The 11,992-nt window shown below is 61.9% G+C and overlaps 1 protein-coding gene across 1 annotated transcript; it reads right to left on the reverse strand.

Moving 5' to 3' along the window:
• Nucleotides 1-173: 173 nt before the first annotated feature.
• On the reverse strand, nucleotides 174-11,119 carry SLC29A4 (solute carrier family 29 member 4; the record flags this gene model as incomplete). The annotated part of the gene is made up of 10 exons (XM_080830463.1): nucleotides 174-1,206; nucleotides 2,316-2,556; nucleotides 3,473-3,660; nucleotides 3,739-3,874; nucleotides 4,454-4,701; nucleotides 6,185-6,259; nucleotides 7,592-7,720; nucleotides 8,118-8,231; nucleotides 8,441-8,572; nucleotides 10,960-11,119. 10 exons carry the CDS (start codon nucleotides 11,117-11,119, stop codon nucleotides 1,067-1,069), a joined length of 1,563 nt encoding a protein of 520 aa, XP_080686589.1. The 3' UTR covers nucleotides 174-1,066.
• Nucleotides 11,120-11,992: the final 873 nt, after the last annotated feature.

The raw sequence follows: 11,992 nt of genomic DNA on the forward strand, positions 1-11,992 counted from the left end.
CCCACCTAGGAACTTCAGGCCTGGATATGGACAAGGCCACTTGGCAGATGGGAAAACCGAGGTCCCAGCCATGTGGGTGGCCCCATCCCGCCAGGACCCCTTCCCCAACCCCCAGTGAACGAGGTGGCGGGGACAGCCCCCACTCTCACAGATGCTACTCAGAGGCCGCAGCTGGGCAGGTCTCTGCCTTCATCTTTTAATGGCCAGTGCGGTACAGTTAGTGGACAGACGGGGGACAGGACACAGGGGCGGGGTGCTCACAGGGGTGCCATGGGCGTGGCAGGGCAGGCTCTCCTCCCCTGGAAAAGCCTGTCTTTGGCAAAACGCTCCAGGATCCCCTCAGCTCGAGGGTCCTGGCTGGGCAGGGACCCTGCACCCCTCCCTCCTCGCAGGGACTCACGTCCCTCCCTGGGCCTCACTGAATGAGGATCAAGGAGTCAAGCAAGCCATGACTTCAGCCGGAGTGTGTCCCTTGTAGCAGCCAGAGACGCGATGGGGGTCCCCAGGCAGGTGCAGACCGCCAGGCCGGTGGCGTCAGGTGGGCGCCCGGGTGCACGGCAGCAGGGGGACGGGGGCACCTGGGCCGGTGCAGAAGCTGTGGTTGTGGAGAGGCCAGTGGAGACCATGGTCTGAGGCCACTGGGACCCAAGGCTACTGTTCCTTCATGGCAAATGCATTTTGCTTGGGAGAACCAGTGTTTGGGAATGGGGGGGAGTGGGGAGCCCCTCTCCTGAGAACCTCTTAGGTTCTTGAGGAGGGCTCCCTGGTGAAGGAGGGCTGGGGTCGGGGGCCACGGGTGGGGTGGTCTGACCTCCGGGCGGGGGATGGCCGCGGCCCCAGGGGTCACTGCACACACAGGGTAAAGGGCAGGTGTGAGACAGAACAGGGAGCACAGTGCTGGGTGGCCTAGGTGGCCGATGGCTCAGCAGAACCCTGGGGCCAGACTGACGGGCGAGACTGTCACGGGGAGGAGGCCGGGGTCCCGCAGGCACTGTAGGCAGGGGGGTGGGAGGGGGCCTCGGGCCTCGGGTCAGGGGCTGTGGTGCGGGGGGTGCCCAGGCCTGGTTCAGAGGCCGGAGGGGAGGGAGAAGTTGGCGGACGTGTGGAGGCAGCTGCTGGGAGTGTCCCGGGTGAGGCTGTAGGTGCAGTAGGCCACCGCCGAGCCCAGCGTCAGCCCTGTCATGTAGGACACGGTCATGGTGTTCCCTGCGGACGACACCGGACCTGAGGTGGCAGGCGGGCGCTCAGAGGACCTCCCCGGCGGCCCGGGGTCCATGCTGCGGCTCCTCGGGCGTGGAGCAGGCGGCCAGCCGGGGACCGTTACGCCCCAGTGGATTCACGGGGTCCCCAGGCCCTGTCTGCTTCACTTGTCTCCTGCCTCCCATCTGCACATCCCTCCTCGTCATGGACAATCCAGGACGTCTAAGGGCTTCTCGAACCACCGTGCCCAGAACACACTGCAGGACCGCGTGCCCTCAACCCTCCTTCCCTTCCATTGCAGTGGGCGGTGATGGTAAACAGCCCCAGCCTGGGGACTCCCTCTTGACCTCCGATTCCTGTGTCACATCTGGTCTCCCAATCCACCAGCCGGCCCTGGGGGCTCTACCATCTAAACCGATCCAACATCCGCCTCTTTCTTGCAGAGACGCGGCACCCCGCCCTCTCAGAGCCCCTGTCCCCTACAGTCTGGACGAGCTCAGCAGTGCCTCCCTCCCCCACTGCCTCTGCTGTTGCCTCTCGCTGTCCAGGCAGCACTGGAAGGGGTCTTAACACACATTCCGGTCCTGCCCCTCTTCAGGCCTCCCATCCCTACCTACCCTCGCGCCCCCCCCCACCCCACCGTGGGTTGTGCTCCCCGGCTTTCGCAAGGCCTGTTCCCTTCCATTGCCCCACGGCTGGCTCCCTCCCCACTTCCTCCAGCTCTTTGCTCAAAACTCACCTCCCTGGGGAGGCCTTCCCTGACTGCCCCACTTAACATTGCAAATTCCCCAGCCCCACAACCGCATCCCTTTTCTCCACTTGGCTTTTCTCTGTCATGCTTCTGTCCACCACTCAACACGTTGCACGTGTTGTCACGCGTCACCTTGAGACTGTCAGCCCCGTGAGCACAGGGATCATTGCCCCAGGTCCCTGGTGCCTGGAACCGGGCCTGGCACAGTCAGGACTCAGAGTAGGTGTGCGATGCCTGGAGAAATAAGTGACTGATGCACGTTCCGCCCCTCTGAGCTCCCTGAGCTCGACTTGACCTTGGAACCCCGAGGCACCTGTGGGCTACATGGCCTTGGTTTCCGAGGGCCTCCATTTCCCTGCCTTACCTGCCAGCTCGCGCTGCTTGGGGCTCACTTTGCCCGCCGCCAGGATCATGGGCACACTGCCAAAGTAGCCGCTGCTAACACCCATGAGCAGAGAGAAGACACAGGGCCAGGCTGGGTGGCGCAGGGTGGGCGCGCCGCTGGGGTAGACGCACAGGATGAAGAGAGGAATGAAAGCCACACGCAGGCAAGAGCAGGCCAGCAGGTGGGGGCCCCGCCAGTCCACGGGCAGAGCCGCCAGGATCTGTGGGGGGCCGGGCATGTTCACGGTCTCTCCCGAGCCCACTGCCCCTCCCGTCCCCACTGAGGCCCCCAGACACGGTCCCTGTCCCTGGGTGCTCCCAGCCCAGGGTGTGTCCCTGTTCTTTGTCAGCTGTGACCACTCAATCCATCAAATCCCTTGTTACAGCAACGCACAGTCCTCGCTACACTCTGCTTCTATCTGGGCGCTGCATGGGTTCCCCCCGTGTCCCCCGCACCTTCTCAGGGTGCAGACCTCCAGGCTCCTGACCCTGCCTGAGAAGTGAGGCCCTGAGGGTCTGGTGCACCTGCAACAGTTCGCGGAGCAGGAAGCAGCTGGATTAGGGGTCGAGCCCACTAACTAAGCCTTGCTCCCTTGTGAACCAGATTCCTTTCTCGGACCACGCTGCTGTGTGACCTCAGGCAAAGGGCTTCACTTCTCTGAGCCTCATGTTCCTTCACCAGAAGAAGGCCCACATCCGGCCTGCCCTGGAGATGACAATCTCGAGCTTACCCGAACCCTGATCTCTAACCCTGCCCTGCGCTTGTAGTGGGCACTGTGCCCACGTTTTCCTGGCCCCTTGGGGGACCTGCTCCCTGGTAGTACTTTCTAGTACTTCCAGAGGCCCCTTAGCTAGGGAGCACAGACACAAGGATGACGTCAGCCTCAGCCCTTGTGGGAACCGACAGCGAGGAGCTGCCCTGCAGGGTCACTGGGGTCCCCCCCGGGGCGGGTGGGGTACACCGTCTGGGAGGGCGTCTTAGCTTGGCTGTTCCCCTCCCCACTCGGGAGCTCAGGTGTCCTCAGCTCAGGGCCTGCCCCTCCCCAAGGACCCTCCCCACAGGGCCCCGGGCTCTGCCACCTCAACCCCGCGGTGCCCTCTCCTATCCCAGGGGCAGGGGAGGGGCTGCAAACCTGCCTTGCCCACGAAGTCAGAGAGGTTAAACACGGCCATGATGAGGATGGGCAGCCACTCGCCCAGGACGCAGTGGCGAACCTCGGACTCGAGCCCCGGGAATAGGCACAGTGTGATGAAGTAGGTCACGGCGATGGAGAGCATGTCGGCCCAGATGGCGCGGGCCACGGCATAGCGGTGCAGCAGCAAGGCTGTGGGCGGGGGCCGGGGGTCAGGGGGCGCCCCCGGCAATGCCCAGACAGCCCCACCGCCCCATCCTCTGCCCCCACCTTGGAAGGAGGGCCAGCTCCGTGTCACTCTGGGCTGAGGCATGTCGAAGCGCGTGTAGGCGCCCCCGCCGGTCACCTCATGGGCCGGGCTGTCCTTTGGGGACCCGCCATTGACCAGGCCTGGGCCTTGGTGCTCCTGGAGGGAGGATGGAGCCCGGTGGGCTATGGGACAGGAAGGGGCTCTCCAGCCCCCCAAGTATCTGCCCTGGCTTTCCCCTCGGCCCCCAATGCCTTTCCTGTGGATCTTCGCAGCTACCCACCACACAGGGCAGGTTTCAGTCCAGAGGCCACTTCTCGGGGAACCTCCCTGACCACCGAGGGGCCCCATTTGTGCCAGCACTGGGAGACCTTGCAGCCCCTCCCCATGGCTCGGGCCCAGGACCGCCTTTCCCGGGCAGAGCCCAGGGTACTCTCTGGGCCCCGTCTGCGAGGACTTCACTGCAGAGGGCCCCCCGGAGCAGGGATGCTGTCCTCCCACCCCCCACGCGACCCTCCTGGCGCCCTCCCGTGGGCGCCCACCCTGGGCCCTCCCGGGCCATGCAGCCCCGCCACCACCAGAGGGCGCCCCGCCCCGCAGGACGGCTCCGCGCGGCTTGTGCCAGCCAGGCCTCGGGTCGCAGATGGGAGGAGGGCCTGGGGAAGGAGCCGGAGACCCCACCGTGGCGGAGGCCATGGCTGCAGGGGGCCTGGCGGCGGCAGCGACCGGCACACTCACGAAGTGGACGTCCCCCGCGGCGACGTCGTGGTGCACACGGTAGCCGGCTCTGCGGCCCGGGCGGCTGTCGCGGGGCCGCGCCGTGTGGTAGAGCACGAACCGGCTGCGCCGCACCAGCAGGTGCAGCAGGAAGCAGAGCAGCTCCAGGCCGGCGGACACCAGGAAGAAGATGAGCGTGCTGGCCCGCTCGTCCGGCAGCAGCAGCTTGGTGAGGATGCGGCTCAGGGACGCCATCACGCCCGCTGTGCCTGGGTGGGGATCACGCGTGCTGGGCCTGGGCCCCAATGTCCACTTAAAGCCCCCCTGCCCCGACCTGGCCCCACCCCCGGCCGGCCACAGCCCAGCACCTGCACCTGCCTCAGCCCAGGCCCAGGCCCCAGACATGCTGTTCACAGAACGCGCCTGCTCAGACGACTCTTCCTTGGCACCGTGGCCTGCTCATATGCACAACCCAGGAGCATTTATACTGCACCTGCTGTGTACCTGGCACCATCCAGCGCTGGGGACACAGTAGGGACAGGGGGGAAAGGGGTCCTACCTCCCCAACGCTCAATGGGGGGGTGCTGTAAATACGTCGCATAAAAATGCCAACATCTATGCAGGATGGGGAGGCAGGCAGAGGCTAGGGGGGAGCCCCCAGCAGGATGGGGGGCAGGCGAAGGTAGGGGGAGCCCCCAGCAGGGTCGGGGGGCAGGCAGAGGCTCAGGGGGAGCAGCCCCGGCAGTGGCTGGCATGAGTGGTCCTTGTCCACGTGCCAGGAGCGGACAGGAGGTGTGGGTGTGGTCTCGAGATCACGAGGAAGGGCAGTGGGGTCTCGGCAGGCAGATGTGGGTGTGGGGTGTGACCGTGAGCCACGGGGCAGCGTCTGGGAGAAGCAGGCCATGACCACTGTGGGCTGCTCCCAGGGTGTGGGGTTCCTGGGCGCCTAAGCCACCCCAAATCACCACTCGACAGCCGCCTCGCTCACCTCCGTGACAAAACACACAGAAGTGATCTGCCTGCCCCGGGCCTTCCTGGAACCAAATCCCACAGACCTAAGGCTCGGAGCCCTGGGGGCATCTGAGCAACCTCCCCACACGGTAGGGGGGGCAGAGTACCCCGAAGACAGCTTTCTGCCTGGACCGCACTGCGGGGCCCGACCCAGCCAGGCGTGGAAAGAAGACTGAGGAAGGTGCTGCAAAGGGGCCCTGATACATGGGCGGGGGTGGCAGGGCCACAGGGGAGCGCCTACCTGGCCCTGGGCTGGGGTGCAGGGATCAGCCTGGAGGGCAAGTCTAAGGGTGCTGGGTAGGCTTCAGGTTTGGGGGTGTCACTTGCTGAGCAGGGGCAGGGGAACTGAAGAGGGGGTCTTGGGACAGTGAGTCTGAGAAGCCGAGTGGGGGTGCCGGGCAGGGCTCAGTGCGTGGGTCTGGGGCTCGGAGAACAGCGTAGTCTGGACAGGCTCACCAACCCCCCGCCCCCGCATACACGCACACACAGACACACAGAACACCCAGCTGCACCAGCACGCCGAGCCCCTCTAGACCCTGCCCCGCTCGAAGCAGATCCCGCGTCTCCCATCACAAAGGTCTGCACCCCCGTACAGAGGTGCACACGTCACAGCTGTTCCCTTCCTGCCTGGAATCCCTGCCCCCACCCGCCAGGCAGGGGGACATGGCGGTCCCCGTCCCCTGCTCAGAGCTCGGCCACTCACTGGGGGTTCCTCCTGGGGGGGGCGCTGCAGATACTCACTCTCCCCGGTCATCACGCCCTGGGTGTATCTCTTTGGCAGCATCCCTGTGTACCCGTAGAAGCTGGATTGCTGCACTTGGGGGGAGAGACAGAGAAGCAACCGTGAGATGCCACGGTCACCTGTGGGCACAGAGATGGGCTCCACCCACCCCGCCCACCACTAGTCCATGACTAGTTCTGGCCAATGAAACACAAGCAGAAACAACACGCGTCACATTTAGCCGAGGCAGAGAAAAGCCCCCGTGGACTTCTGGGGTTTCCTTCCCCTAGCGGCTGTGACCGAAGAGGCCCCGTGTGACAGACGGGGACCACAGTGGCCCGGTTCCCAGTGACCACGTGGAGCCTCGCCTCCGTCCACATGTTGGGACATGCAGTGAGAGCCAGAAATAAGTCTTGTTCTAGGAAGCCATGGAGATTGGCGTTACCATGGCCTCCCTGTTCTCATGCTAACCAACAAGCTTCTAGAAATTCAGCGGCATCTTAGGGGTTAAGACGCCAGGGCTCAGACCCTACAGGTTAGCGAATCCGTGGTGTACATGGACAGATCGGAGAGATCAAACTAGGAAAACTAGGATCACCTGTTCCTTCCCGGCATCTGCTTTTTAACAAAACAGAACAGAACAAAACGGACCTGACGACACTGTTTCCCAGAGCCCTGACTTCGCTGAAACACACACATGGTCACCCAAATGCTTCCACTGGCTCATAGCGTGCAAAGTATTTCTTTCCGCTCGAAGCGTGTGGAAGGGTACAAGGCAACTGGCCAGGACCTTTCCGTGCGTCACCACCATCAAAGAGGAAAGCCGAGAACCAGGTAGGATTAAAGGGATTAAAGACGTGACCGTGAACACGGTGTGATCCCGGATCAGATCCTGGGTCAGAAACAGAACGCTTATAAAGGGTGCTATCAAGGCGACAGGTGAAACACGGACACAGGTCACAGAGAATAACGCTGTGCAGTGTCAGGCTTCCCGACTCGGGCTGCCGTAACGTGGCGATGGAAGAAACATCCTACCTTCTAGAAAATACACCCTCGACCGTTAGTATCTAGGCAACTCTCACATGGTGTAAGGTGAAAACACAGATTATTTTATATGTATATGTATTCAGGGGTGAAACGTATACGTATCTACAGGTGTGACAGGGGACAGAGAGAAAGCCTGTGTGACAAGACGTCAGCCACGGGCAAGCTGACATGAAAGGTCTATGGGGATTCTGCAAGCTTTTCGTAGGCTTGAAATAGTTTTAAAATAAAAACTTAAAAAGGTAAGCTAGAAAGCCACTGTCCAAGCGAAACCCGGTGGCAGGGTGGCACGGTGGCATGGGCAGGATGGTTCTGGAAGCACAGGGTACTTGGAAGCACCACCCCCCACCCCGCCCTGCCCGTGCCCCGGCCCAGGTTCCTACCTGTGCAGCCTAAGGCCACGGTGCCCACAGCGGCCAGGTTGATGGCATAAGCCTGGTCATGAGAGAAGAGCTGTAGCCAGACGTCACAGATGCTGATAAAGAGGAGGGGACCCAAGGCCAAGAGGTAGCCTAGGCGGAGAGGCCAGAGAGGTGGGCGGTGGGCATTGGGCTGGGGTCTCCCCTCGTCCCACCTTTCCTGCAGAGCCCACTCAGAAGTGCCCTCTCTGTCTGCCTTTCTTAATACTGAGAGGGCCGAGGACATTTTACAAGTGCTTGGAAGGCTTCCAGGAGGAGGCACCATTTGAGCTGGGCCTTGAAACGGATGTTGCCATGAAGAGGATAAGGAACGGGGAAGAGCAGACAGGGCCCCATGACACAGTGTGGGGGTGCACAAAAGTCTGGACCCTATTTTCACATGCTGAACCCTGTTACGTTCCTAGGAGGTGTGCCCACTTTACACACGGGGAGACTAAGTCTCCGGGACCCTGGGGAGGTGAGCGGCCGGCCAAGTGTGCGGGCAGCGTACCCGCGGTGATCCTTGTGTGCAGGCTCAGTCTCTCCACCAGCGCGTTGTTCAGGAGCACAGCCGCCAGAGCCACCAGGATGTAGGTGAGGCTCATGTCGAACACGATCGAGGTCCCTGCGAGGGGAGGGGCAGCCAGCGGCAGGTGCTCAGGGGGAGCCCCGCTGTCCACATCCCCTCCTCGCCAGGTGCCCGAAAGTGGCTGACAGCCCAGAGATGGGGAGTGGCTGCCCCGAGTCACTCGGCAACACAGGCTCCCCAAGCAGAGTTTTGGGAGGGCGGCGGCCGGCCCGTGGCTGGGGCAGGGCGGGGCGCGGGGGACCCACCTGGGTACTTGTGGTGCAGGTAGTCCACGTCGGTGATGAAGCTGTTGTAGGGGAGCAGGAAGCCCACGCCGGCCAGCAGCATCGCGAAGTAGATGGCGTGGTAGCCATCGTCGGGCACCGGCTCATCGACCGCTAAAGCCAGAGGCAGCTGGTAAGAGGGGGACGGACCCCTCGAAGGCCTGGCCACTGTGCCAGGACCAGAGTCTACTGTAGCACCACCATCCCTATAACCACCACGGTCATGGCCGCCCTATCCACCGGCATTGTGGCTACCCCTCCCCCCTTCACTGTCAGAGCTGTCCCGGCAACCCCCCACGGTCATCACCAATGCGGCAGAAAGGCCGTTGGAAGACTCAGCCAAGGTGAGACACCCCAGGACACTGTCTGCGCTTTCATGGGCTGAGTCCCCCCCATCAGCACTTGGGTGTCCAGGGAGCGCGCACACGGACGTGGGAATGGGACCGCCCTCGAGGACCTTCAGAGACCCGCTAGCAACGCGGCCGCCTCCCGCCCCTGTGCCCCGAGGCTGCTGGCCCCAAGGCAGGGTCCAGGTTCCCAAGGGAGAAACACTTCTGCGTGGAGACACGCTGGTGCCATTGACCGGGAAGCCAAACGGCCACCGGCCACAGGCAGAGAAGAGGGCTGGCGTCCTGGCTGGGGCGGTTCATCCTGACGACCAAGGGGAGATCAGGGATGGAACAGAACAGGAGCTTGTCTGCAAAGCAAGAGGCTCCTCACGGCGCCTCTTACGACTTCCGCTCCCTGGGGCTGAAGTCCACGGAACACGGAACAATCTGACTGTAACCTTTAGAAATGAAGGTCTGGGTCACCCCACTGGGCCAAGAAGCATGACCGGCTGAGGAGCTGGCGGCAAAGGGTGCGGACTGGGCAGCGGGGAAAGGCGGCTATAAACTCCAGCCATGGCCACGTGACCTCCCTGACCTCAATAGGAATACGTCTGTCTGTCTGTGTCTGTGTATTCACCCAAATCTGGGGTTTTGTCCACTTCATCACTTGACGGGCTAACAAAGGATGCGCTTGTATTAAATCTCAGTATTTGAATCATGGGCTGTCAAGGGAGAGGCAGGAACAAGACACGCCAGGCTTTGCATCCTCCGGAGAAAGCGTCGGCGTGTTTTGGGTGGTAGAGGGCTTAGCTGTGTTGCTTTGGGCAGCGGCATGACTCTGTCAAGTGTCTTTACTTGGAGATTAAGTATAGTTACAGAGCTGTGTTTGGGAGCCAAGCCGGGCAAGGGGCGGACTGTGATGGGTCAGTTTAATGGGTTCACTTGGCAGGCTGAACTAATCCGTTGTTCAATCCGATGCTGACTGAGCTGCTGCTGGGAAGGGATTTTGTGGATTAAAGTCCCTCCTCAGTGGACTCTAAGTTAATCACAAGGAAATTGCCCTGGGTGGGCCTGACCTAATCAGGCAAGACATTCAGGTCTTCCCAGAGCTGAGACCCTAAATAGCTCAGGCCCCTGGGGTTTCCTGAGCAGCTGCCTTATGGACGTCAGGCCACTTGGCCAGGCTCCACTGTAGTTGCTTCTGTTCTGAAATAAACCCATACGCAGGTACCTATATCTACACTGGGATCATTCGTACAACCCTGTCTACTGTCCATGTCCCTCCTACTGGCTCTGTTTCTTGGCTGAACCCTGAGTGACCCCGTGACTGTCACCAAGGCCACTATAGTTAAAACCACCACTGCCATGGCCACCATCTACTTCTGTGGTCCCAAAGACCAGCTGCCAGGGCCACGGCCACAAGTTAGCTAGTGCCATGCCAGGCCAGGGGATGTCTGGCACCTTGGGGACGGGCCCAGAGCTGGCTCTGCCAAGGCACGGGGGAGCAACCCGCTGCAAGGCTTAGCCAGCAGGACCTCTGCTTCCCACGTACAGAGAGGGGGGGCTGGAACCAGAGAACAAACCCCAATTCCCGAGCCTGGAACTGTGTCAGCATAAACTAGAGCCACCCCAAAATGAGCTATCACAGGGGTCTCCCGAGCACAGGGACAGCCCTAAGCCATGTTCTGGGGCTACACTGAACATGGCTCCTGGACCATTCCCCTTTCATAGAAGACATAACCAAAGCCCAGACAACGGTAACTTGCCCAACGTGCCCAAGCTGTCAGAGGAAAGGAGCTGAACCCAAACCTTTCCAGCATCAGCCCCGCACGCGGCCCTCTACCCAGCAAGTCTGGTCACAGAGGAAACCGGCCCATTTTCTCAAGGTAAGAGAACCGAGACTCAGAGAGGTTTAGGCCCTTGTCCAAGGTCACACAGCCAGGACGAAAATTAAGTTTTCGCACCTCACATCGGTCCTCCCTTCAGGCCCTTGCCCATCTCCACTGAAGGGAGGCCAGCAAAGGTGACCAAAGCGACAAAGACATCGGCTTGATCGTCCCCACGGCAGATCCCTCCTGATGGACGCCATGCCCCGTGCTAAGGAACCCCCCAAGGCTCTGCGAGGGTTCTCGCGGCCCATCTCAGCTTGCCCCCCCACCCCCCACAACTTACCAGAGTCCGTGAAACCTGGGACGCCCTGGCCCTGAGTCGTTCCCGCCGTCCCCTCCTCCTCCGGCCGGCAGCTGTCGAAGCTGAAGCTCATCGCCACGCTCCTTTCCGGCGTGCCCGCCACGCTGGGCTCCTTGAGGCGCTGGCTGCCCACGGAGCCCATGGCAGCCTGGGCTGCAGAGATGGGGAGGAGACGGGCTGAGCGAACGCGGGGGACCCCGGCCACTACCGTGCCCCTGGGGCTTGGCGGCCATACGCCATTCCCATCTCGGGGCAGGGGGACAGGGAGCCCCACGCGGGTGGCACAGTGGTGCGGAGGGCGAGAGACAGGGCGGAGGAGGAAGCTGAGGGCAGAGCACGAGCCTCGAGGGCGCCCTCCCCACAGTCTCACAGACAGTAAGGGGGGCCGTGCCGACCCAGGCCCAGGTCCGCGGGACACTGTGAAGCACTGCGGCCCCCTGCTCTGGGGCGGGAAGTCCTTCCTCCGGTCTTGCCTCAGTTTCTCATGCTTCATGTCTACTACCTTTGCCTTTAAAAGAAAGGAAGCTAATTCATCCGCAAGGAAGAGACAGCCAGACAGCCCCACTGGGGGCTGGTCTGGGGACAGGGGGAGTCTTGGGTTTTTTTTTTTTTCCCCCAAAAAGAGTTATCTGTTTTTCTTTTTCATTTTTTAAGATTTTTTTTTTTTTAAAGTAATTTGTGCACCCAGCGTGGGGCTCGAGCTCTCAACCCTGAGATCCCACACTCCAGCGACTGGGCCACTGGAGCCCAGCAATTTGTTTTTCTAATGATTTTTAACCATTTATCTCCTTGCAGCTCCTCGCAGGGAATCCGAGACAGAGGCAACACTAGAGCCTCGGGCACTGAGCGTGGCCCCTAGACACCCCCGCCCCACGAGCATGTGCGGAGCGCCCACGGAAGAGGCCAGCAGAAAGCCCACTTCCCGAGGGATCCCATGGGCTGGGACTGCCCCAATCTTCTTGGCGGTCGCCTGTCCCCAACCCTCCACCTCTGACTGCTCCTGCTTTGTCTCATT

This window comes from Martes martes, assembly GCF_963455335.1.
Source record: "Martes martes genome assembly, chromosome: 18".
Taxonomy (NCBI): domain Eukaryota; kingdom Metazoa; phylum Chordata; class Mammalia; order Carnivora; family Mustelidae; genus Martes; species Martes martes.